The 27864-nt window shown below is 43.8% G+C and overlaps 1 protein-coding gene across 1 annotated transcript in view; it reads right to left on the bottom strand.

Annotated features, from left to right (window-relative positions):
* Positions 1-27065, bottom strand: part of LAMC2 (laminin subunit gamma 2) — a 61631-nt gene extending 34566 nt beyond the window's left edge. Inside the window, exons 1-2 of the mRNA XM_060009816.1 lie at positions 26913-27065; positions 5922-6110 (exon numbers count right to left, since the gene is read on the bottom strand). Of these exons, the coding sequence (XP_059865799.1) occupies positions 5922-6110; positions 26913-26991 (268 nt within the window). The 5' untranslated portion in view covers positions 26992-27065. The remainder of the gene's footprint in view (positions 1-5921; positions 6111-26912) is intronic.
* Between the last annotated feature and the right edge of the window lie 799 nt (positions 27066-27864).

The raw sequence follows: 27864 nt of genomic DNA, 5'->3' as shown, positions 1-27864 counted from the left end.
AACTTCCCAGCAGCTGGCAAAATTATAAAGTAATCCTTATATTCCAACTAACTGTGATAATTAGGCTATTCATAATCTATAAAGTCAACAGAACTCTAACCATTAGCTCTTTTTCTTTCTAATTTCTTACCAGTCTGTGAACTTTTAATTTACTTGTGGATACAATTCTAATCAATAAAAGTATTGGCTCTGTATCTATAGCCGCAGGTGAAACATGAAATAAATTAGTCACATTCACAGAGTCTGTGAAAGTCTCCATGTCAACTTTGCAACACTTGAAAGGGCCCTCAGTGATAATAACATAAACTACATTTTTTGAGCACCTGCTACGTGTGAGACACTGAATTGGGCACTTTATGTTAGCTCACCGTGTCTACTGGTGAATTAAGAACTGATGGAAGGATAACAAATCCATTTGTGGATAATAGGGAGCTCTCGGAGGATCAGGCAGGTGGCGACGAGATCAGATGTGCAGTTTAGAAGGTCAACTCTAGAGCAACTGCAGGATGGCTTGGGGACAGGAGAGCAGCAGGCTCTCAGGGCAGAAATCCTCCCCTGACACGATGGCCCAGATGAGAGGAATCTGGATGAAAAGTGGATCAACATAGACGACAGCAGGTCCCCAGAGGCCACTGCTAGATATGAGGCTCCTGACAAACCAGAGAAGGCCAGAGGAGGAACAGAGCCTCACGCTGAATCATCAAGAGCAGATAACCAGTTTAGTTTGGGACACAATGAACTTTGGTGAAACTGTTCATCTGGAGCTCAAGAAAGAGGCTGCAGATGAAGACTTAGGAGCCTTCAGCCCACAGGCAGAACAGGAAGCCATAACAAGTGTAAGGTCACTCCGGGAGCAGATAGACAGAGGAGGGGAAGGTGCCTTGGACGGAAATGGAACCTCACTGATTAAGGAAAAAGTGATGGGAGCAGGGAGAAGTCTCACGGAGGAGAATTCTGGGAAGAGTTAAGGGAGAAGGAAGAGGGGATGGTTTTCAGGATCTAAGGCAAGAGAGCATTTAACAAGATGAGAGTGAGGAAAGACCACTGGGGTTGGCACTTAGAGACAAACAGCAGACAGGGCTAAGAAGGTAAATTCTTTTTTTTTTTTTTTTTTTTAACAGTACGCGGGCCTCCCACTGTTGTGGCCTTTCCCATTGCAGAACACAGGCTCCGGACACGCAGGCCCAGCGGCCACGGCTCACGGGCCCAGCCGCTCCGCGGCATGTGGGATCTTCCCAGACCGGGGCACGAACCTGTGTCCCCTGCATCAGCAGGCGGACTCTCAACCACTGCACCACCAGGGAAGCCCCAGAAGGTAAATTCTTGTTTGAATTTATGCTCTGATGAGTAACAATAAATGTTCCTTCTTTAATACCATTTAATTATTTTTAACATAAATGGGTATTAATCTGGGACCCAGAAACACATTGTTTTTCTCCATTCAAATTAATGGAAACTATGCTTTCAATTTAAGAAAACTCTCCCTACAGTAGTTTTTCAGAAACAAATTACTCTATTTTATTTTTTTAATTTATTTTTGGCTGCGTTGGGTCTTCGTTGCTGAGCTCAGGCTTTCTCTGGTTGTGGCGAGAAGGGGCTACACTTCATTGCAGCGTGAGTGCTTCTCATTGCAGTGGCTTCTCTTGCTGCAGAGCACAGGCTAGGTGCAGGGGCTTCAGAAGTCACAGCACACAGACTCAGTAGTTGTGGCGCACGGGCTTAGTTGCTCCACGGCATGTGGGATCTTCCTGGACCAGGGATCGAACCTATATACCCTGCATTGGCAGGCGGATTCTTAACCACTGTGCCGCCAGGGAAGTCCCAACAAATTATTCTTATAAGGTGGAGAAGACTATACTTTATTTTGGGGTTTTTCCCAAATAGCCCTGAACAGTACTGTACAAAACAGTCTTCTGATGGAACAGTCATCGCATGGAAATAGGCATTCTGTGTTCAAAAGAGTTTGGGAAATGGTATGTCCTAAATCTTTCAGAGATTTACAACATAACAGCACATTCAGTAGGCATGAATCTTGTTTAACTTTCTAATGCCAGTGTTTCCAAACATTATTTGACATTCTTACAGGCAACGCCTATTATTATCTTGGGAAACATAATATTCCATAGGACATTATGTAGAGAATACAGTTCTAGAAGCTGGTGGACATGAAAAGAGCCCAGGCTTTGGGGTCCAACAGTTCTCACCTCAAATACCAGCTCTGCCACTGATTAGCTGTGTGTCCTTGGGCAAAGGGACACACATTCCTTCTTTAAGTGGGGACAACCATACCTTGTAGAGCTGTTGCAAAACTTTGAACTAAAATATATGAAGGGCCTTGGACCTAGAGACTGTCATACAGAGTGAAGTAAGTCAGAAAGAGAAAGACAAATACCGTATGCTAACACATATATATGGAATCTAAAAAAAAAAAGAAAGAAAAGAAAAGAAAACAGTCAGAAGAACCTAGGGGCAAGACGGGGATAAAGATGCAGACCTACTAGAGAATGCACTTGAGGATATGGGGAGGGGGAAGGGTAAGCTGGGACGAAGTGAGACAGTGGCATGGACATATATACACTACCAAACGTAAAATAGAGAGCTAGTGGGAAGCAGCCGCATAGCACAGGGAGATCAGCTCGGTGCTTTGTGACCACCTAGAGGGGTGGGATAGGGAGGGTGGGAGGGAGGGAGACGCAAGAGGGAAGAGATATGGGGACATATGTATATGTATAACTGATTCACTTTGTTATAAAACAGAAACTGACACACCATTGTAAAGCAATTATACTCTAATAAAGATGTTAAAATAAATAAATAAAATATATGAAGGGCCTAATTCAACATCTCACACATAGTAGGTGCTCAAAAAAGTAGTTTATACTCATATCTTCTAGGCCTCCTTCAAGCCTTGCAAAGTTGATGTGGAAACGTACACAGGTCCTTACTGTGAATAGGATTGACTTATTTCATGTTCCCAAACTTCCAAAATAATAGCATTGGGTTTTCAGAGTATCTCATTAAAATAAAAATACCTGTCCCAATTCCTACATCATGAGCTACTCTTAGGGACTGTGAACAATTGGGTTTAAAGGACAGATGAAGAACAGCTTACTGTTTCAATAAGCACTTTCAGGACTTATGCAATACAGTCTACATGCATCTGAGGACTCACGAAGGTATTCTAAAATGACTAATATTTAAAATTTAAACCAAGAGAGCTTGCTTCCTTTTGAGAACCCTTTAAAAATATATACACTTGCATTTTTAAATAGCACTATTATTATTATTATTTAATCATTATATTTAATAATTAAATTATTATCTAAGACATGTCTTAAATAATAACTCAAATGTTTTAGTCTTGAGTAATCCACTGCCTGGGTCATATATATGTAAAAAATATAAAATTAAGAGAACATCATTGATGTCTACATATATCTCATAGGTATCGGGGAGGAAAACATACACACACACACACACACACACACACACACACACACACACACAGTGAATTTCAAAGTATCCACAAAACGTTATCAGGGTTATAAGAATTGAGGATAATTCAGTCCTGTTGCTGAGCCCACAGAATCATCACTTAAAAATAAGCCTAGGGCTTCCCTGGTGGCGCAGTGGTTGAGAGTCCGCCTGCCAATGCAGGGGACACGGGTTCATGCCCCGGTCTGGGAAGATCCCACATGCCGCGGAGCGGCTGGGCCCATGAGCCATGGCCGCTGAGCCTGCGCGTCCGGAGCCTGTGCTCCGCAACGGGAGAGGCCACAACAGTGAGAGGCCCGAGTACCGCAAAAAAATAAATAAATAAATAATAAAATAAAATAAATTAAAAAAAATAAGCCTAGTTGCTATATTTAGGAGAAATTGATGTGACGTCCAAAATCTGTGACCACTTTGGGGATTATGAATGCTGTTGGCTTCATTTGCCGTGCATGGAATGGTAGCTTTTGGTAAGATGAATTCTGCATTTGAAATTGAATATACAACAAATTCCCCTGGGAAGTTATTATTTGAAATTGAAAAATACCTCCTGGCAGGTTGGGCAACTGAGAAATCACATAAGAAATTCAATTTGTGCCACTGATTTAGTGACCTGTGCAGCTAACATGTAGCCAGAGATGGCGCATGGTGGGTACAGTCCCTGCCACCAACATGCCACTCAGCCCTCAAGTTTCATAACTTCCCTCTCTAAGCCTCTGATACCTCATTTGTAAAATGAAAATCATAATAGCACCCTCTGCATAGGGTTATTTGTGAAGATTCAATTAATTACTGGATGAAAGCATTTAGAAAAGTGCCTGGCATAGAGTAAATGTGTAATGCATGGTAGCTATCATACAAGATATAAATCATCGCTGGGCTCCACTGTTTCCTACTAGGCTGTTCATCCTGAGTCTGAGATATCTATTCCCCCAAAGAAAAGAAAGAGCCAGGCTCCCTGTTGCTGGGTGGGCAATGGACTACACAGTGTAAAAGAAATGATGGCGTGGTAAAGCTTCATTACCATCTCTCTTTGCTAGGCTTCACGCTCCTTGTCTATTCTGAGACTAATAACCTTGTCTTCAGGCCAGGCTTTCCAGCTGAGCCAATTATATTTCTCATCACATTCTCGCTGATTATTTTGCTGGGATGACCCAACTCCAGTGACTCACAACAAAGCTGCATAACCTAAGGGGATACAGGGTCTTCAGAGAGGTTAAATGCCCATTAAAGTAGAATCATTTTTCTTTACGACGTTCTTTGATTCAGAGGGAGAACTGCTAAACCCAAAGGATGCTGGATGCTGAGTCAAAGCCACAAAGCTGACTTAAACCACATAATAGCAGCAGGTCTGAAGAATCTGGGAATGATTGCTGGTATATGGGTCTGTATCAACACAGGGTCACCCCAGTTTTCTATAAGGCTCCCTGACACACTCTACCAGCAAGTCATGGCTAGGCCACAATCTGCCCATTTTTAGACTCTTTCAGCTGCTGCTAAGAAACGGCTCCACAAAACTACACTAAGTCACAGCCCTGCACTAAGGCTACACCTTTTTGGTAGACTAATATTGATCATATTATGCTATTAAACACTTTCTGGCAAAGAGGAGAAACAGATACTACCAAGGGAGATAAAAGACAGATAAGGTAGTCTTAAAAAGTCCCAACTTATTTACCTCTCTTTCCCTGTTTACATTTACTAACTTGTCTTTACTGTCTGCCCACGATGAATATAGCAGGATGTGTGCGTCTGCGTACACAAAAACTACCTATAGTTCTGAGAATACAGCAGTGGGTGATACATTTTAAAAAAACAAACAAAAAAACAGGCTCGCCTATGAACCAGCCACCCTGTTAGGTGCTTCCTATTTGTTGTTCTGTTTTCTCTTGTTCACAACCCTGTGAATGACTCTAATCTGCCTATTTATTTGTCTGTCTCTTCTATTAGTATCACTTCATATTGCTAGCACCCAGCACACCACCAGAAACAAATCTTTCTAATCTCTTATTTTTTGAGAGGTCGGTCAAAGGGACAGTTATGGATATGAAGAACTATCACTGGAAGAGTGCAAGCTTCTTTGTTCCCAGGTCACAGACTGTTATCTGCCAGGAAAGTAATCGCGTGTCTCTCTTGGGACTAGAATTCAAACTAATGTACCCTAAAGACCACAGCTGGTTCCTATAACCCAGACTTAAGAAAAATATATTTCCTTTCAGATTGAACTTGCTAAAAAGAACAGTATCTTCCCAATTGTTCTAGAAATTTAACATCTCCTTCTTGGCCTGCTCTGTCTCTCTCCCTGCCTCCCTCCCTCCCCATTCTCTCCCTTCCCCCTCCCTCCCTCCCCATTCTCTCCCCTCCCCCTCACACCCTCCCCTTTCTCTCCCCTCCCCCTTCCCTCTTTCTTTCCCCCTTTATCCAGCTACCTTTGGAGTTACAATTGCAGGGTAAACAGCGGTCTCTGTCTCTCTGGCGGTAAAATCCTTCCTTGCACCTCTGGCAGTGAACGCCACCCGTGTTGTCACTGCAGTGCAGGCAGCGGAATCCATTTCCTGTCAGTCTGTGAAGTTCCTCATCAAACACGCATTGCCTGGACTTCCCACTGCAATCACAGACTAGGGTCAGGGCAAAAAAAGACATCGTCAGCAGGAAACAAGTCGGGGGCAATCCTCCCGGGCGTTTTACTATTATGAATACAAATGATGCCCAGGGTACTACATATGAATTCAAACTGCTCAACGGCAGAAGGTAAGGGGGTCAAATGCGCCACCTGATGATGGAGAGAGTTCTCGCTTTACCTAAGGAAGCAGTGCTGGTCAGGTGTTGCCTGGGAGAACACGAGAGAACACGAGGTCAGTGTTGCCAGACGGTGTTACCGACTCCTCCAGAGAAACCCCAAATCTTTATTATGTGTTTCTACGTGAAAAGTCCTGATTTAAATATTTGCAAGGAATTCATTTTTAAAATTCTGTGCAACCCCATAGTACAAGTCTATGAGCTGGAGAAGACCTGAGAACTGCCAGCTTGTGCGCTCTGGCACGACGGTGTAAGAGCCGGTGGTGTCATCTGTTCAGAACCCTTAGCATCCGTCCCTCCAGGGATGATCAAGGCTGAGGAGCAAATATTTTTTTAAAATTTATTTTATTGAAGTATAGTTGATTTACAATGCTCTGTTATTTTCTGGTGTTCAGCAAAGTGATTCAGTTATACATACATATATAGGTATTCTTTTTCATATTCTTTTCCATTATGGTTGGTTTATTACAGGATATTGACTATAGTTCCCTGTGTTCTGCAGTAGGCCCTTGTTATTTACCCATTCTATATATAATAGTTTGCATCTGCTAATCCCAAACTCAGTTTATCCCTCCCCACCCACCTTGGCAACCACAGTCTGTTCTCTATGTCTGTGAGTAGTTTTCTGTTTTGTAGATATGTTCATTTGTGTCATATTTTAGATTCCACATACAAATGATATCATATGGTATTTGTCTTTCTCTGTCTGACTTACTTCACTTAGTATGATAATCTCTAGGTCCATCCATGTTGCTGCAAATGGCATTATTTCATTCTTTTTCATGGTGGAGTAATATTCCATTGTGTATATGTACTGCATCTTCTTTATCCATTCATCTGTCCATGGACATTTAGGTTGCTTCCACATCTTGGTTATTGTAAATAGTGTTGCTATGAACATAGGGGTGCATGTATCTTTTCAAATTATAGTTTTGTCCAGATATACTCCCAGGAGTGGGATTGCTGACTCATATGGCAATTCTATTTTTAGTTTTTTGAGGAACTTCCGTACTGTTTTCCATAGTGGCTGCACCAATTTACACTCCCACCAACAGTGTAGGAGGGTTCCCTTTTCTTGAGCCGCTAATATGACTGTCTGGACAGGTATTTCCTCCCCTCTCACTGCCATAAGTGTCTCTCCCAAAGCCAGGTGTCAAAAAGAACCATAGTCCCATTAAGAATGACTTTCCCCAAGTGTCTAGGAAAGTTTACCCTGTGCACGTTCCAAAGAGATTCATGGAGTGACTAACATCTCCATGTGGGACTGAAACCACCAATGAGGTAACAGGGGAAATCCTTAGTATTGTACCTGGCACACAGCAGATGCTCAAGAAATGTGTCAGCCATGGTTTGGAAAAGGTGATGAGCCTTGAGGTTAAAAGAATGGTATCAAATACCAGTTCTACTAATTGCTTAGGCAAATCACTTCAGCTCTCTGAATCTTATTTCTTCGTTCAGAAATGCAGTCTCCATTATGTGCCTCCCTGGATTGTTGAAAGGACCCCACTGAGAAAAGAACATCAAGTCCTTCGTCTGTGCTATCTCACCCCTAACTCACAAGAGATAGGCATTGCCTTAGATGAGAAAAATGCAGCTTGGAAAGGTTAAGTAACTTGAGCCAGTGGCGAGTTGGGATTTGAACCTCTGTCTGATGCCAAAACCCACTTTCTTTCCCCCAGACACACTGTCTCCATTGGCCACACAGCCCCAGTGATAGCCTGTCTCTGGCAGTGCCCAGGGCCATGACTTACCCAGAGTACTGACTTTAAAAAGCCAGCAAATGTACCAACATGTATGGAACAGCTGCCCTGTGCAGCTGGGTCAGCTCTGAAGGCACAAAGGTGGCAAGGGTGACTAAGTATATCTGATGAACTTCCCTAAGTGGCTTCCTTGCAAGAGCTCCTAAAACACTCTCTTACGCCTTTGGATGCCACCTAATCTAGGCAAAGTCAAGAACATCTATCCAGAGCCCACTCTATAGCCAGGACTTTATATCCAGCAGCTCAGTTCATTCTCACAGTAACACTTTAACATGGGTTTAATTATCCCCAGTCAACAGATGAAGAAATGAATGCTTAGAGGGGGTAGGTGTCTGACCTAAGGTCACACAGCTAAGTGGCAAGGATGTAATTGCTCCCAGGTCTGTCCAATTGCAATGCCCTCACCTTTCTATGTTATCCCTATGCCTCCAAGAGCTGGCTTGCCACTGCATGTAGGTATTCTTTCTATAACTCCCTCATAGAGAGTTACTCAGACCCTTCTAGAATTCTTCCTAATCTAGTAAGATGTCCCATCCCTTCTTAAACAGCACTGGTTATTACAAATTATTTTTATGCAATTTTAGATCTGCCTCCCTTCCTGTAATTTTTACCATGTGTTCTGTTCTTCCCTGGAAAACAACACACACACATGTGCGTGTGCACGCACACACACACACACACAGGCACACACGCTGGCATACCTACTCTCTTCTCCATTTATTTATGTACTCATCAGACGTTTCTTTCAGGCACTGTTTTACAAGGTACTGCATCAGCCAAGTCCTTGAGTATTAGAAGATAGTTAGACTAACAAACGTAAGGTAGATAGCTAGTGGGAAGCAGCTGCATGGCACAGGGAGATCTGCTCGGTGCTTTGTGACCGCCTGGAGGGGTGGGATAGGGAGGGTGGGAGGGAGGGAGACGCAAGAGGGAAGAGATATGGGAACATATGTATATGTATAACTGATTCACTTTGTTATAAAGCAGAAACTAACACACCATTGTAAAGCAATTATAACCCAATAAAGATGTTAAAAAATATATATAAAAAAGAAGAAGATAGTTAGAGCATCTCCCTCTTTAGTCTTTTCTTCTTCAGGTTAAACTGGAGACCTGTCACCTCCAAGACTTTCAACCATTTCCCAGGTCATGATTTCTTCTTGATGCCCCTCCTAGGAACAAACTCTAATTTTCACTATCTTTCTTTAAATGACCAGAATTTATTACAGTTCAAGTGTGGTTTGCACAGCTCAGCTTACAACAGGACCAGATATTATAATTCCATGGGTGAGCCTAACATTTTCATTAAATTCAAAGCATATGAAGTTTTCATTCAATTCAGACTCCCAGGGCTTTTTCACAGAACTGGTTCTAAGCTGAAATCTTTCCCAAAGAATGTTTGTGTAACCAATTTGTTTTTTTGGATTTCTAACAGATGTGCCACACAGCTGTCACGTGCTGTGAAATTTCTACCAGGTACCTCATTAGGCACAATTAGGAGCTAAATTCACCAGCCAGAGATACCTGTGAGGTCGCCCAGCGGGGTCACACACTGAGCCAATGCCCTCGCTACCCCGGATGACTTTTGGGAGCAATCTCAAAATAATTACGAACTTTTCATTGTGTCTTTGTTTTTTTTTCCTCACAGATCGGGGCACGAACCCGTGTCCCCTGCATCGTCAGGCGGACTCTCAACCACTGCGCCACCGGGGAAGCCCTATTGTGTCTTTTTTATTCAGAACAAATTTTTGCTGGTAGTAGTTAATTTCATAAGGAAATGATATATTTTTAGAGCACTATTTTAAAAATAGATAACCTTGTTATAATCTTTTTTTTAATCATTTCCCTCTCCTTCTGTCCTTTCTCCTTTAAAGCTCTACTATGCAAGAATTGATGTTCCTCTTTTAAATTCACAGCCTTCAATGGAGATGCAGTATAGTTCCAGTAAGGGAGGCCTTCAGCCAGCATCGCCACTCTGGAACTCAGCTACAAACCTATTGCTAAGCTACCCTCCTCTTCTCAAATGGGTTTCCCTTTAAGCCCAGGGTTATGCAGGCTGGAGTGAGGGGACCTGTGGGCCTCAGGCCTAGGGAATGTATTGGCCGCCTGTATCTGCAGTATGTGAAAATGCCAGGAAGAAACTCTCTCCAGCCTTGCCTGTGGGACTCTGAAGTTACCAGGCTGCGCCGAGCTTAACACTTAGCTGCACTGCACTTGGCTCACTGTCGAATCTTCCAAACATTCACACCCAGAGACTGAGAGAGAGTTTGCTCCTTTGGCATGCAATAATCCTTTCTGTCCTTGATGCATGTGAAACATGGCCTCTCTCAAAGCATCTCCCAAATTTAGACTAACTTTTCTAAGAGCAATTATTATTCATTCTCACTGCTGGGAAAAAAAAACTCTCTATTTTTCAAATTCCAGAATATTCTCGCAACTGTGCTTAATAAATTGGGCCTCCTACAGCTTGTGCCTGGCCTTTTTTATTCTGTGACTGATTTCTGCCCAGTCACTACCAGGACACGTTGGTTGCCAAAGGGCACTGTCAGGCCAGGAGCAAGGCAACAGGGAGCAGTGGGGACGCTGACAAAAGGGCTAAAGGAAGAAGCAGCACTTCAGCCCCAGCCAATGGTAGCCCCATGGGAATGATGCCTATTGTAATCAGCATTTCCACTTATGTTTTTTAAAGACAGAAGTCTGGCTTTGGGTATGAAATCTACTGATTTTTAAAGGTTGGCCAAAAAATATTTTTAAAATTTTTTAAAAATAAAGCTGTGTCCAAGGGCAAATCTTTGCACTGGACTCTGCTATTCTAACAGGCTGAAAACACATCTCATGCTTTAGAGAAGGAAATATAAAGCCCTACTGTATGGCGCAGTGCCCGGTCCATGGTAGGTATTTGACGTATTTTTAATGAACAAATGAATGAACGTTCTCTTGAACTTCAGGAAACCCCTAGATGTGTTTCTACCATCTTCAGGACTCCACGTGGCCCCATATGTATGGACATGCTTTAAAAATACACATACCAGGGGCTTCCCTGGTGGCGCAGTGGTTGAGAGTCCGCCTGCTGATGCAGGGGACACGGGTTTGTGCCCCCGTCCGGGAGGATCCCACACACCGCGGAGCGGCTGGGCCCGTGGGCCATGGCCGCTGGGCCTGCGTGTCCGGAGCCTGTGCTCCGCAGCGGGAGAGGCCACAGCGGTGAGAGGCACGCGTACCGAAAAAAAAAAAAAAAAAACTACACATACCAGACTTCACTGGTGGCACAGTGGTTAAGAATCCGACTGCCAAGGCAGGGGACATGGGTTTGACCCCTGGTCCGGGAAGATCCTACATGCCGCGGAGCAAATAAGCCCCTGCGCCAACACTACTGAGCCTGCGCTCTAGAGCCCACAAGCCACAACTACTGAAGCCCGTGTGCCTAGAGCCCGTGCTCCGCAACAAGAGAAGCCACCAATGAGAAGCCCGCGCACGGTAGCCCCCGCTCGCCGCAACTAGAGAAAGCCCGTGTGCAGCAACAAAGACCCGATGCAGCCAAAAAATTAAAAAAATTTTTTAAAAAGAAAAAAAAAAAAATTACCAGGGACTTCATTAGCGGTCCAGTGGTTAAGACTCCATGCTTCCACTGCAGGGGGCACCGGTTCGATCCCTGGTGGGGGAACTAAGGATCTTGCATGTTGTGAGGCAGCAGCCAAAAAAAAAAAAAAGTTAAAAAAAAATACAAATACCAATATTTAGCAGTTACTCTCTTCCCTGTTAATTGAGGGGACACTTTTCTCCATACGACCCCAATCCAGAAAATAGCCTTTCTTGGTAACTTATATTATGATTTATTTAGATTCACAGACCTAAATACACACCTATAATACACTTTCAAACAAGAGGATATGCTAAAAATGCTTTTGATTATACTTTCCTTCCCTTATGTTTAGCCTTGTTCAATTTGATGTCTAGAATTTTTTTTCATGTTTATTTTGTAATCTACTTGCTATTCTTCCAAATTTGGGGTCAGCTGTAAACTTCATAAATATGTTGTCTAGTTTCCATCAGGGAGCCTTGACACAAAAGCAAGTGATGGAAGTATAAAGATGGGGGTCTTGGACATGTCCTGGGTCTGCTGGGAATCATTTGTCAAGGTCCATTCATCCAATAAATAAAGATTGAGCATCTATATGCCAGGCAGTGTTCTAGGCACTGGGGATTTAGAGGTAGACAAAACAAATAGATGTTCCAGTCTTCATGGAGTTTTCATGCGAATTGGAGGAAAAGAAAATAAACAAGTCAACTAGTATAGGGAGAATATGTGGATAGCAATATTTGTTAAGGAGAAATACATAAAGCAGTGAAAAGAAATAGGTAGCTGGAGGTGGGTAAAGTGAGTAGGAAGGGAGGGTTGAAAAGCGCCATATGCTGCTTTACTATTTTATCTCTACTTTGATATCTGTCTGTTCATGATCTTTGGCTATTTGTCTATCAGGCACGATGTTTTCAACTGTAAAGCAATTATACTCCAATAAAGATGTAAAAAAAAAAATAGCCTGTGAAAAACCATAATGGAAATAAATAAATAAATAAATATATATATATATATATATATATATACACACACACATATAACTGAGTCACTTTGCTGTACCGTAGAAATTAACACAACATTGTAAATCAATTATACTTCAATAGATTTTAAAAATTATCATGAATTATTTCTATAACAAATGTATCAAACTATTCACCTGTCATTTTGTTGCAGATTTTCCTTTCCCTCTCTGGATAAATCCCCTTTCTCTCCAAAGGACCTCACTGATAGATTTGTTTAACTGATTCTTCCTCCTTTTTCTCCTTCCTTCTGTTCTCAATGAGACGTACATTTATTTCATTCATTTTGGACACTGGGACTTCGTGAGCCAGTGAGATTTCTTTCTTTTTTTATTTTATTTTTATTTTTGGCTGTGTTGGGTCTTCATTGCTGCACGCGGGCTTTCTCTAGTGGCGGCGAGCCGGGGCTACTCTTCATGGCGGTGTGTGGGCTTCTCATTGCAGCAGCTTCTCTTGCTGTGGAGCACGGGCTCTAGGTGAGCGAGCCTCAGCAGTTGTGACTCGCGGGCTCTAGAGTGCAAGCCCAGTAGTTGTGGCGCACAGGCTTAGTTGCTCCACGGCATGTGGGATTTTCCCAGACCAGGGCTCAAACCTGTGTCCCCTGCATTGGCAGGTGGATTCTTAACCACTGTGCTACCAGGGAAGCCCTGAGCCGGCAAGATTTCTATAGCCCTGAGCCGGCAAGATTTCAATAAAGGGAGTTGTAATGTTTTATTTCGTCAAATAAGACATTAAATATATACTTATTTGACATTTACTGGGCTTTGTCATATATTCATCACGTTATTCTTGTTTTCCTCACTTCACCATGGACAGGAACGGGTCCAGGACCTGGCATGAAGCTATCACTGTACCAGAAAACATAGAAATAAATCAGACTCAGACCCTGAATAGACCTGAAGCCTTACAGGGTCTAGGAATTAAAAGCAGCAGGATCTTTCTCCCTGTTTCACTGAACTCTGTATCATAGGAGCCAGGTCCTACCCACTACTCTTACTTGACTATTCATTTGTATGGTACTCTTTTCAAATTCGGGACATCTCTTCAAGGTTTTGTCTTATCCTCTCTCCACTCCCTCACTCTCCTTCAATAAATCCTTGCCCTGTCAGCGGGGATGATCTCCACAGCTAAAGGAGCGAGATTCATCAAGTTCACCTCAAGCCCTGCAGAAACAGAATCCTTTTACTGATTTTCATGTATTTCTTTCAGTCTAGTAAAGCTTGGGCGGTAATTGTGTCTGACTCCAATGTATACTGCTTCTTTGGCACTTAAGCATTTATTATCATAATAACTATAATAGCATACCATCACCGACCCTCAAGGTGCTTCTTAGAAAAGACTGCCGGGCAGCCAGACACAGGCCGATCTGCCCACCACCACCCACGCTCCCCACCAGCAGGAAGATCCAGGAGTTGGAAACTCTACAAACAATGCAGCAACGTGTGTGGACTGCCTCAGGCTCACCTAACACTCCCACCCTCGCTCAAACACACCACTCTAACGGGTCAGGACAGGAAGCTCCGGGGCAAAGGCTGTTTCCAAGCTGTATCCTTCGGAGAATGAAAGGAAACTGAAAATATTTCCTAGGGTTGTGCTCGGGGCAAGGTCTTGGTATGATCAGCATCGGTGGCTGCAGTTCATCAAGACCTCATTTTAAATTCCCCAGAGGAAACATTACAAGCAATTACGAGAACGCTTCAACAATCTGGCATTCGTATGGTCAATTGTGTACAAGCAGGTCCTCTTTCTATTGTTCTACATGTAGAAAAGCACAGCTCTGCTTTTCACCAAGCTGATCTAATTTCCACCTTCGTGTGATGGAACGTCAATGTTTTTAGTGTTCTAACAGTAACGACAAAATTTCAAATCCAAACTCCTCTCAAAAACCCTGAAGGTTTGGCCCTGCTGACCTCTCCAACTGGACCTCGGTCCTCTTTCTAGCTCTTGTTCACTGCACTCCAACACATAGACCCTCGCACCCACGAATCCCGGGACGCACCAAGCTCTTTCCCTCCTCAGGCCTTTAGGCTTGCTGTTTTCTTTGCCTGGGTGCTCCCTGCTCACACCCTCCCTAAACCCACGCGGCAGCCAGAGAGATGTTAGGAACGTAAATTAGATGGTGTTGGTCTCTACTGATAACCCTTTAAGAGCGCCTCCCTCTGGATGCCCACAGGTCTTCATCCCCACTTCTCTCTTGGCACTTATCACTTTAGAGCCTGAGTCATCACTATTTGTGTACATGACTTACTTCCTCTATAGCATTTCTCACTTTTGTACCCCATGGTACCTAGTACAGGGCTTGAGACTGTAACTGGTGGATAAATGGCTGGCTGGAAGGATTGGTTAGCTAGAAGGATAGATGGAAGAACGGACAGAAGGAGGAAAGAAGGGAGGGAGGGAGGACGGGAGGGAGGGAGGACGGAAGGAAGGAAAGAAGGAAGGAAAGCAGGCAGTCTGACTCTAAGAAAAGCCAAACAAGAACTGGAACTTACAGAAATCTCCCAGGACCCTAGGGACCCAATATGAAACTTTCTCAACACAATACATAAAGTTTTCATTGTCTACATATATGGCATTCGGTGTAAAATAACTAATGTCTGTACCCAAAAAATACATGGTGAGATGAGAACAGAAAGAATTGTGAGAGGGATGTGATACATTTGTTAGAACGAGTTGTCTGAGACTTTCAGGTTGCTGCTCTCACCGGATGAACTATTTCTGTGCCAGGACTGCCTGTCCTCTGTGTGTGAGCCCGGAGCTGCCATCTCAAAGGGCAGCACGCCTAGGGCTGCGCGGGAGGAGGGGCGAGGGGAGGAGGCAGGCGTGAGACCATGAGATCAGTTTGCCGTGATCAGGCAGCCTTGACAGGCAGTGTACTTGGCTGCTGTGTGGGACTATCTCAGGAGCTAGGAATCTGATCATCATGTTTGAACCTGACAGCGTGTGCTGGCTGCTGTTACGTTGAGCTTTGCTGTTCTTGCCGCCATGTCAGCTGCTCAGTGCACTAATACTGATTTAGTGAAACAGCAGCGAGTTGATAATAAGTTGCCCGTAATCTCCTGTGGACGAGTCCACGTAGAAACCACTTAGAAACAGTGCTCAATTCTCTTCCTTATTTAGGGGAAAGGTGTTCCATTTCTGGTATTTTGTGCCCTGCATCCCCTTTCTGAGACATTGAATGTTTTTCTCTCTCCTTCCTTTTTGAAACTCTTCCCTTGGATACTACGATGCTGTCCTGTACTGTACTTCCCCCTGGCTTATGACCCTCACCCCCTGCGCCATCCAAGTCTTTGCGGGATCCTCTCCTTGCCCCAACTCGAAGTGTTGGTGCTCCTCAAGGCTCAGTCCTGAACCTCCATGCCTCTCACTGAAGAACTCTCTCATCCAAGTCAAGGGCTTCAATAACCACGACGGGTATTGACATACCAAGATACTTCCCCGGCCCAGAATTCATTCTCAACTCTAGACCCTGATGCCCAGTCATCCACTTTACATTTCCAGCTGATTGTCTCAAAAGCTGTTTACACAAAACATGTTTAAAACCAAACTTGTGATTGTCAGCCCTTCAAGTCAGAAAGCTGGGAACTATCCTTATAGGGTCTCCATCTTTCTCGCTTGCCTCTATTCTATTCAACTTCCAACTTTATTGACATAACTGTCTACATAGCTCAAGTCCACCCAACTCTATCTCCACTACGGCCACTCTACACCAAACCCCAGCCACCGCTTGCCTGCGGATCCCCCGCAACTTCTCTTGCCTCCCTCCGCTCAGTAGTCAGAAAAACCTTTCCAAATACAAATTTTACCAATACCTCCCTGCTTCAAACTCTCTGACGCCTTTCCTTTACTTTTAGGATAAAGACCAGAACTCCTTAACATTGCCTACAAAGACTTTCACGGCCTAATCCTATCTACTTTTCCAGCCTAATTTCACAAAACACTCCCCACTGGGACCTCCTCATCTCTCTGCCATTCATTTCACTTATATTTCATTTTAGGTCTTGACTTCCTCTGTTTCTTAAAATTCTTGCTGCAGAGGACAAGCATCATGGTGGGGAGATGTGGATTGGGGCTACCCAATCTCAACCATTCTCTTACCTTTGGTTTGTTCAAAGAAGTTATGCTAAAAATTCAATGTTAATTTATTATTATTTAGATCTCATTCCCTTCCTCTGAGTCGAAGAACTGGCCTCATGTACACTGACAACCTTTTCTGCTCAAAGATAGCAAACTTCCCCTCCAGGAAGTCAGCTACAATGAGGCCCTTCATTAGGAAGTCCAAATGTAAATAACTAGATAGAAAATGGTGACTAAAAGTAAAGGTGAGAATAGTATACTCAAAAAAAACCTGACAGATGCTCATTTTCAGAAAAAAAGCAATTGTTGAAATTACCTCCAAATCAGAGATACTCAGGATGACAAGATGAGTATTTTTCTTAAATTATAATAAAAAGATGAAAATGCTCATACTTTTTAAGATTTAAAACCTCCTCCATGGGATTTTTCTTTCCAAAGCTTAATATGTTTCTCAGCTTGGGTAAATAATTTTTTTTTTTTTTCTGTGGTACGCGGGCCTCTCACTGCTGTGGCCTCTCCCGCCGCGGAGCACAGGCTCCAGATGCGCAGGCTCAGCGGCCATGGCTCACGGGCCCAGCCGCTCCACGGCATGCGGGATCTTCCCGGACCGGGGCACGAACCCGTGTTCCCTGCATCGGCAGGCGGACTCTCAACCACTGTGCCACCAGGGAAGCCCAAGGGGGCCACTCTTCATCACGGTGAGCGGGCCTCTCACTATTGCGGTCTCTCTTGTTGCAGAGCACAGGCTCCAGACACGCAGGCTCAGCAGCCATGGCTCACGGGCCCAGTTGCTCCGCGGCATGTGGGATCCTCCCGGACCGGGGCACGTACCCGCGTCCCCTGCATCGGCAGGCGGACTCCCAACCACTGCGCCACCAGGGAAGCCCCTGGGTAAATAATTTAAAACAAAATCTGAACACTTCATCATTTAAAGTGATCTAGAATTTTATGGTTTGATGTGTGACTGCTTCCAGTTTCAGATTCTTCAGGTCTGTCACAATATGTTTTCTAAATAGAATAAGAAAACTGAAATGGCACGTCCCTCGCTAAGAGTTTTTTAACTGAATTCCTTTCTCTGCCTCACATTTTTCACAGCTGTCTTTTAGGGCAGCACAGCCAGGACCACCGGTGCCCTATCCTGCCTGATGGTTTGTTTCCCTGGACATGTAAATGTCCAAGCATTGCAAGTTAGCCTGCGACGTGAAGTGCTCTAAGGAGAGGAACAACAGAGGTCAGTGTTCTAATCGCATGGGCAATTTTGAAGGCTAGAACATGGACAAATCTTTTCAACTCTAAGTCATCAAGAGTCAATGAAACTCAGATCACCACATTTTCCTTTTGAATGACTATGGCTTAAAAGCCATCACCTATTTTCATCAAGAGTTCATAGCACATTTTATTATAACCTAGACTTAGAAATGGCACACGTGGACTGTGGATGACTCAGCCTGGTGGGGACTAGACCAGGAGACCACACCTGGAGATGTCTTCCCTAACACCCCACCGGGGCCCAGGCAGACAGTGGGGAGAGGGAAAGAAGCCCCAGTTAACAGAGAGGTTGGGGATGCCAATTTTTGTCTGAGTAGCAAAGGTGAGAGGGAAGAGAAGGTTAGGACACAAGGGACACAGGAGAGGCTCCCTTCTCTTACACCCGGCGTCTTTAAGGGCTCGACTCCAAGACAGCTGGTGTCAGCTACAGGGTGTGATCGCGGTGAGGATTCTATCACCGCATGTAACCCTACACCCTTCTGACCACAGAAACTACTGTAGAAATTTCTATATCTCCATGAGATCATCTGTAAAGAAAAGCATCCCAATACAGAAAGCACATCTGACTGTTAATCAAAGAGCATAGTGTTCTTTGAGCACTTGCTACATGGCCCAGGAAAAGGTGTCATATGCCCCTTTAAGAAGCAGCTGAAGTAAAGGACATTAGAGAGTCCAGGACAGCTAGAGGTGGCCCCTGAAGCAATGAGGACCAAAAGGAAAGAAATCATGTATGACGAGTCTGAATAAAGAAAAGTTTAAAAGGCAATTCTGATTTGTCCTGAAATGCTTTTCGGAGTATACATTAAATGTGGTTTTTCAATTGCTTCAATTTGTGTTTTGTTGGCTCCTTAAAAAAAAAGTTACCTAATGATTCTTCCTCTTTAAGCCTTTCACTGCTTTTATGAACAAGACATTTTTGTACAAGGAGACTAGCCACAGATTTTTTGCTATCACTACATTCCTTCACAAAGATACACACATTTAGGTATGTGCGTGCTTACCACGCACCTCTAGAGTTCTTAGTTTTGCCAAAAGAACGTGGTAATTCATGTACATTACAATGTTGGAAAAAGTATGGAATGCATTTATAAGACCTTCCTTAAAGATTCATTGCTGAAAAAAATCCATTTGAAAATAATAAATTAAAATTGTATTGCTTAAAGACAGAAGAATGAATTAAATGGTCTTTAGGAGCCCAGCCATTTTCATCTACCCATAAAGAGAAGTAACAAATATTCTAAGAAGAGTTTGGACCATGAAGCCTCCAGCAGGGAGTGGGAGCAATGTGTCCTGCATCCCAGTCGGACAAATGGGCTGCTGCTCTGCTGTCATTTCCCACGCTAGGTCATCTGTGGCCTGGGTTCTGTCCCCTCAGACCTCAGCACATGAAGACCCCCTCCTACCACGTCCCACGTACAACGCCCTGGATGAGGCAAGAGCGGCAGCTTTGGGATGCTGTTGGATCCGCTGCTCTCACAAAGTAGACCAGCCTATTGAAATGAGAAATTATCTTTAAACATTAGGAGTTTCCTTTATTCAAGAGCAAAACGGGCAGTGATTTGAAAGAGCAGTAAATATGTATGAAGCTTAATGGTCAATGCTCTGGCCGTGAAACTGAAAGACTTCAAAATATATACCAATAGTCTCCAGCAGAGAGAGAAAATACCTCTGGACACAACGATGCTTAAATAAATTCAGGGGTTTCCCTGGTGGCGCAGTGGTTAAGAATCTGCCTGACAATGCAGGGGACACGGGTTCGAGCTCTGGTCTGGGAAGATCCCACATGCCGTGGAGCAACTAAACTTGTGCACCACAGCTACTGAGCCCATGAGCCACAACTACTGAAGCCCGTGTGCCTAGAGTCCATGCTCCGCAACAAGAGAAGCCACCGCAATGAGAAGCCTGTGCACCGCAACGAAGAGTAGCCCCCGCTCACCGCAACTAGAGAAAGACCGCACACAGCAACAAAGCCCAACAGAGCCATAAATAAATAAATAAATAAATAAATAAATTCAAAACATTGACAGGTGAAGCAGAAAGGCTTATTGCTGTCCCTCAACTGTCCTGAGCCACTTGGTCAATTCCAAGCTGTGTGATGATCCATAAACAGAGTTGAACAAAGAGAAGAGGAAACTTGGTAGTCTGAAATCTGTTCTCTTATCAGGGCCCCAGGGACTGGAGTTTGTGCTTGGTTCTAACCTGCTGTTCGCTGACAGTTTTAAAGGAAAGGCCACTCTATTGACTCACACAAATAGAGATGTCTGAAGAGATGTCCCATCTAGAAGCATAAGGGATGTTCTTATAATACATCAAGATTCCATCAGGTCTGAAAATTGATTTCAATGAAAATTCTTTAAAAGAATGAGAAACAAGCCAAGGGGATATCTTGTTAAAGAAAATTAAACTAGCAATTGAAATCTGATCCTGTTATTAACTGCCTGGCTCTGGTCAAGGCAATCATTTTCCTGTGCCTCAATTTTCCAGTCTATAAATGAGGGTCATGCATGCCGGAGCCCAGCTCTGTTATAACCAACCATGAGAATTTGGACAGTTGCTTTGCCTCTCTGAGTGTCATTTTCCTTAACTATAAAAGGAGAAGCTCCTGTAGAGAACCCTTAAGGGCCATTCTCATTTAGTTCCATGATGTTGTAATAAGAGAAGAAAGTGGTGAAACATGCAAAGCTTTTTGTAAGAAACACCCCATATAAGTGCAGCTGAAGATTTCATCATTTTTCTAATGTTTAAGTTAGTGTGGGAAATTATTTGGTTGCCGTTTAATTTTTTTTTTAGAATATGAATATCCATATTCACACGGTGAATTAAAAATAAAACCTGGAAAAGAAACAGTTGGGTTTCTGTAAGTGGTCAACAAGCCTGAAGAAGTCCAGGATATGTGTATATTTGCCCAATTGATCTCCACCTTCCTCTGATACTGCAGGAGTCCTCACATGATCAATGTTAGAGAAAGAACCAGTCTTTTCTCCTTTCATGACATAAGGAAGCACATGTTAGTTGGGGAGGCACATATACAGACATACAGTCACCCAGAGACACAGAAGAGACTCAGCTTTTGGCTTTGGGTGTGATTCAAAGATTACATCATGTACCTGGGGGTTATATTAGAACACAGCCCAGTAATGATTCAGTAATCTGCTAGGTCTAATTTGTGACTAAATTAGAGTATTCCAGAATCTATGGAGCTCCTATTTCTACACTGGTCTGTAATAGATGGTTCAAATCTTGTCCTTGCAAATTTCTCTAGGAAAAAAAAAATGTCAATATAGTTGAGCCAGTAAGAACTTAAATGGGAAAAATATTCCCAGGATGGCCTCAACATCTTAATTTCATGCTCCTGACTTTCCCATAAACACTGATCACAAATCAACATTCATCCTCAGCTTCTTGGATCAGTGGAGCTAAACCAGTGGCTGCCCCCAGTTCAGGGCACTCACAATTTAAGCTTACATAGGAATCTCCAGCTTACACTCCAACCCAATTCTATACTCCCATTTACTATACATACTAGAATATAAGGTGAATATAAGGCCACATTTAAGTCTTTTCAAAACCTCTCATATTACATGAGAGCAGTTCGTTATATAATACTTTAAAAATAAAGTATAATTTGGGGAAGCCATGTTAACCTGAAATGACCTCAATCAATGCTTTAGGTATTTATTAGCAAGAAGGAGGCCAAGCTATCAAACATAATTCTCATAATTGTTCATCATCCCACAGTTGTGGGTGCTGAAAGCCGCCATAAGTAAGACTTTCAAGATGATTATGCTGTGACGATCACAGTGTGTGCTTCGGGATAATTTTAAAATCTTTTTCATGTTCTGAAATGGTGTACTTTCCAGCGACAGCAGCAAAAGCAAACTCGATAGAGCTGTGTCTCAAGTCACCTGGTCTGAAGTAGAGAAAAAACTGCATTAAAGTGGCTTTAGGAATATTAAAGATGGAATTTGAATATAATTACTACATGAAATGTAAGTGAACAAATGAATACTTCTAAGTTATTATTTTACAGATTATGTGACTTTAAATATGTTTGTAAAACTAATTTACTAAGTTAAATGGAAAGAGACACATGACCACTGCATCTATATTGCTCAATGTTTCATACTCAAGTTAGCCAAACTGGGAATTCCCTGGCGGTCCAGTGGTTAAGATTCCCTGCTTGCACTGCAGAGGGCATGGGTTTGATCCCTGGTCTGGGAACTGAGATCCTGCGTGCCGTGCAGTGTGGCAAAAGAAAAAAAGGTTAACCAACCCCTTTCTTTTTTTTTTGATGGTGTGAGAGGGAGATCTTCCCATTGAGAAGCGAGAGATCATCTTATGTCAGGGTCATCTTATACATGGGCATGTTCTAGAGAGTAACAGATGTGCTTAATCTATATGTGCTGAGGTCTGGCTGACAAAAGGCAAAATGATATGAAACCCAATCTTGAAATTCCAATCTGCTTTGGGTTCCTTGTCAGGAATTCCATTTGTTTCATTGGGCAAAACTTAGGGTTCATTTCAGCCTGAGCCAAAGGGCTCCTCATCACCTTTCCTGGACTAATGAAAGGAGCCTCTTCCAAAACTTTACCACTTAAAACACAAAAGGCATTATACTGACATTCAGCACTGGCAGAGCAGTTAGTTATATAACAATAATATCGAACACAGTGAGTGTTTACTAGGCACTGTGCAAAATGCTTTACATATAATAATCACCATCATTTATTACCCTCATCTCAGAGATGAGGAAACCGAGTAACATGTGAGGTAGCTCACCTCAATCCCTTAAGTGGTAAAGGACAGTGCTAGGATTTGAACCCAGGCAGTCTTACTACAGAGCCTGCACCCCTACACATGATGCTGTACCACTTCAACAATTTAATAACAGAATCTAGGAGAGTGTAAACCTTTCCAGGGGTCCTTTCCACTCTCCACAGCACTTCTTTTCTAGCATAAGGACATGGGAGAAACTAAATTAGTGATTTAAATAATCTTCGATTCTGAGCTCACCATTCTCGAACAATTGCTTCAAAACTTACCTGGTGAGGCTTCCCTGGTGGCGCAGTGGTTGAGAGTCCGCCTGCCGATGCAGGGGACACAGGTTCGTGCCCCGGTCCGGGAAGATCCCGCATGCCGCAGAGCGGCTGGGCCCGTGAGCCATGGCCGCTGAGCCTGTGCGTCTGGAGCCTGTGCTCCGCAACAGTGAGAGACACCCACGTACCGCAAAACAAAAAATAAAAACCTACCTGGTGGCTGAATCCAACAGTGTCTCTTAGTCCTCACTCTTTGTGTATTCATATTTCTACCTCTGAGTACCATTTATGACTCCTACATCGGCGAAACTCTTCCTTGGGCTAACAAAACTCTCCTCTTTCTTGATTCTCCTCTAGCCTCAATGCCCCTTCCTCCTGTTCTCCTTCCCTGTCCTTCCATCTCCTTGGGAGCTCCTTTGGGCTCCCAACTTTATGTTGTTTGAATTTCTTCTAAATTTCAAAATCATAGCTCCAGCTGTTCACTGGACATCCCCACTTGCATCTCAAATACAACAGATCCCCACAGAAACTCACTTCCTTCACTTCATCCATCGCCCAGCCTCGTTCCCAAATCTGATCGTCTCTATAGTCCTCATTTCCTTTAACGGCATCACTGTCTAACCAACTACACAAGCCTGAAGCCTTGGACCCATCTTGGACTCTTCCTCATTTCTCACAATTTTCCCTTACTATTATCCCTAACACACTCATTGGATCACCAAATTCTTCCAATTTTACCTTCTAAATGTCTCTGTGATCTGTTTCCTCTTTACTATGCCACACCATGAGGTAAGCCCTCATCATCTCTCATTTGGATTATTGCAATGGCCATTTGTTTGCCTCTCCTAGCTCAACTCCATCCTCTAAGCCCTTAAGTGAGTGATCTTTTAAACATGAATCTGACCACACCCACCCCACTTACAAAACATCTGCAACCGCAACCCTTCTTTACCTACAGGGTACCAACCTAATGGCACAGACTGGTACGTAAGACTCTTCACCACCAGATTCTTGGCTACATTTCTAGTCTCATTCCTATCTCCCTTCTCCAGTCGCACCTCCCCAAGTGAACTATGATCCAGACCATTGGAGCTACACCTACATTCACACCAACTGTGAACTCCTGAAGGGGAGTCTCTATCTTTCTTAATGACCTCTAAGCATCTGAGTTCACTATATCAGACTTTGGCATCAGACTTTTTTTTTAAATTAATTTATTTTATTTATTCAGTTTTGGCTGCATTGGGTCTTTGTTGCTGCGCGCGGGCTTTCTCTAGTTGCGGCTAGCGGGGGCTACTCTTCATTGTGGTGCACGGGCTTCTCACTGCGGTGGCTTCTGTTGTGGTGGAGCACAGGCTCTAGGAGTGCGGACTTCAGTAGTTGTGGCACGTGGGCTCAGTAGTTGTGGCGCGTGGGCTTAATTGCTCTGTGGCATGTGAGATCTTCCCAGACCAGGGCTTGAACCCATGTCCCCTGCGTTGGCAGGTGGATTCTTAACCACTGCGCCACCAGGGAAGCCCAGCATCAGACCTTTTGAAGAAACGTGGTTCTAGGCATTTTAAGGCACTTTACAGTAACATCTCATCCTTTCAACAGACCTGCAAGGATACACAGCACTATGGCCTCCACTTAACAGGAAAAGAGCAGACTCCGAACAGCTGAGGAACCTGAATGGTTACGAATAAGGGACTAGTAAGTGAATCAGCCGCATTTTGAAGCCAGGTCAGGCTGACTCTAAAACCTGTGCTTTAGCTGAGACCAACTCTGATTATATCTAACACCATAATTTCACCTGCACGGGAACACCCAGGAAGAAATATCACTGCTTTAGGCTTGCAGAGGTGCACAGATGCAGGTCACTTTGGGAGGTGGCAAGCACCATACTTTCGGTCCAACTCCCACCACATCACAGCATCCCATAAATGGGAAAGCATGTGTGCTCTAGCCTAACACAAATTTTTCACACTCTCATTGAGCCCCAAATGAAGCCCTTTGAGGAGGCAGCCTAGTTTTTTAAGTGGCCTGTCTTTAAGGAAGGGGAAAGTCTGGAAATGAGCTTAAACACTGCTTCTGACTTAATGATGTAGATGGAATACTCAGAGCTTGTCCATCCTTGAGAAGTTAGAGTCCAAACTCTGTCCTCCTGAGTCTGATTTTATTAAACAGTTTATTAAACAGTTATTTTATTAAACAATTCATCACCCTACATATTTGTTTCTGTTATCTAATGCTAACGCACACACATACACTCAGCTACAACCAAAAAAGGAAATTGCTTCAATAGTTACTTATTATATAAAACATATGTAACTTGTTCCTTTATTACTTTTTTTTTTTTTTTTTTTTTTTTTGCGGTACGCGGGCGTCTCACTGCTGTGGCCTCTCCTGTTGCGGAGCACAGGCTCCGGACGCGCAGGCTCAGGGGCCATGGCTCACGGGCCCAGCCGCTCCGCGGCACGTGGGATCTTCCCGGACCGGGGCACGAACCCGTGTCCCCTGCATCAGCAGGCAGACTCTCAACCACTGTGCCACCAGGGAAGCCCCCCTTGTTAATTCTATAATGTGGTCCCTAATGTTCCAGTCTAAGAACCACTGGATCAAGTGCCAGTAGTTGTTTATGTAGCTTTTGCAAATCCATTTCCATATTTTCTTTTTTTAAACCAAGGAATTCTAGTAGTTGATCCATAAGCAGTTCCTCTGAATTCTAATAGTCAAAGACTGTTCTTACTTTTAGGATGTTTCTCACTAGGTTAAAGTTATTTATTCTGAGGGATTCTAACCCACATGAACATTTTCATAAGTCGTTTTTAAATGGTAGTCAAGGATGATGGGTTGTAAGATAATTCCAATATTATCTTAGGAAAAAAACAAAAGACTATCAAATGCATTCAAACACATGCTAAAACATTCATGCCATTCAAATACAATTCAGGCAGCATCACCCAGACTGCAAAGTAATAATTGAAATATCTAAGATAATTCCATGTACCCATGAACCTGGTCTCATGTTCACACATGCACATGTGTGAAGATGGCTCTTGGACCTATTGAGATAGTTATTGAAATGCCATCGGATACAAGAAGCAAAAATAAACCTGAGAATTTGGGGTCATTACACAGGCAAATATCATTGGTAAAACTAAGTGACTACTAAGTAAAACTTAAGGAAAACACCCTTTATGTGTTGTCATAGCTGACACACGCATACAGGAAACTGTTGTTAGGTGCCCAGAAAGTTTTGTTTATAGGAGTTGAACTTCTCATGAAGTGACAGCTACTGGTGCCCTAGATAAGATCAAATGACCTATGACATAGGTGCCCAATAAATGCCTGTTGAATGAATATTATGTGAAAATACTATAAAAAGTAATGTTATGCAAAAGTAAAGCATTGTTAAGACTCTTAACTCATTTTCCATCCCAAAGAAACGGGAATACCAGAAGGATGACTGAAGAGATTCCTTTTCAATCTTTGTGGGGTTCACAGTCACAGAAAGCATTCTCACCAAAATCCCATCAGTAAAAACACACATTGGGAATAGAATGTATATACCAACGTGTTTTGCTCTTACTGATCAAACAGAAGCCCTTTGATCAAAAAAGCAACCAAGAAGGAACAATTTTAAAGCCAGGAAAACCCTGGTTTGGCACGACCTATTGGCTTCCTATTTTAAAATCAGACAGCTTTATATAGTATTAGTAAATAATATATATTATTGTAAACAGATCTCTGGAGGAGCCCCAGATGGGGCAGGAGGAGGGAGCTCTAAAGAGATTCTCACAAAGTGGGGCTCCTCGGAGGTGAGTGCAGCCATCACGGTCTGCAGGGAAAGGCCAGTCCCCAGCCCAGGGCTGCGCCGTTCCTCCTGGAAGGGACTCACCTGGCGTCCTGGAGTTGGCCCGGGCCGCAGGCAGGAGGAGCGAGAAGCAGAGGCAGCAGCTCAGCCAGAGCGCAGGCATGGCCGGGCCGGGCCGCGCGATCAGCCGCTGCAGGGGTGCTGCCCTGCGCCTCGCGGCTGGGAGCTTTCGCTCTGCGCTCCTCTGTGCCTTCCTTTTCCTTGATCAGGTGGTTTTATCGACTCTTCTACCTGACTCAGTCCTGACAGGAAGAGAGCGTGTGTTTCAGGGTGTGACTCACCTGTGAATAAGGAGAACCCAGCCCTCGGGAAGCAAACACGCAGCACACACGCAGCTGTAGAAGCGCTCACCCCAGCTGCCAGGCTCCCCCCTCGCCGCAAGAAGGGCGCACACCTGACCTGGGCCGAGGGTGTGGTGCAGAGGCCTCAGCCCAGGGATCCTTCTGGAGGAATGTGCCGGATCCCCTGAGCCCTCCTTCTCTCCCAGGGTGATCCAGGGCAGAATTCGGAGGTAGCTAGCAGCCTGCCCCTTCCTCAAACTGGGAGGCCCAGTCTCAGGAGTGCAAATTCAGAAATAAATCAGCAGCTGTGATCAGCTCTGGTCTGAAAGACATCAGGGAAAACAGGCCAGTCCAACAGTCACAACAGGGTCCCCTTTACCCTCCAGCCTAGGCTCAACCTCTCTCTGAACTACAGTAGCCCTACCCCAGCCTATCTACTCTGGTGACACCTCATTCTATGCCTCACCATCACCTGGCTGGACCAAAATTCCTCTCCTGGGTCCCCATCACCTCTTGATCACCAGGCCTAGTAACTCATTAAGTCATCTGTTGACTGGTGGGCCTGCCACCAGTCGGTACTAGGCTAGGTACCATTCTGTATCACTAACAACTAGTATAGTATCCAACGTGCACTTGGTGCTCAATTAGTGTTCTGTTGGATTGAATAAGAAAGAGGATCCAGATTTTATATTCTT

This window comes from Delphinus delphis, chromosome 1 (assembly GCF_949987515.2).
Source record: "Delphinus delphis chromosome 1, mDelDel1.2, whole genome shotgun sequence".
Lineage (NCBI taxonomy): Eukaryota > Metazoa > Chordata > Mammalia > Artiodactyla > Delphinidae > Delphinus > Delphinus delphis.
The sequence above is the reverse complement of the archived record's forward strand: the minus strand, read 5'-3'. Positions and strand labels throughout refer to the sequence as shown.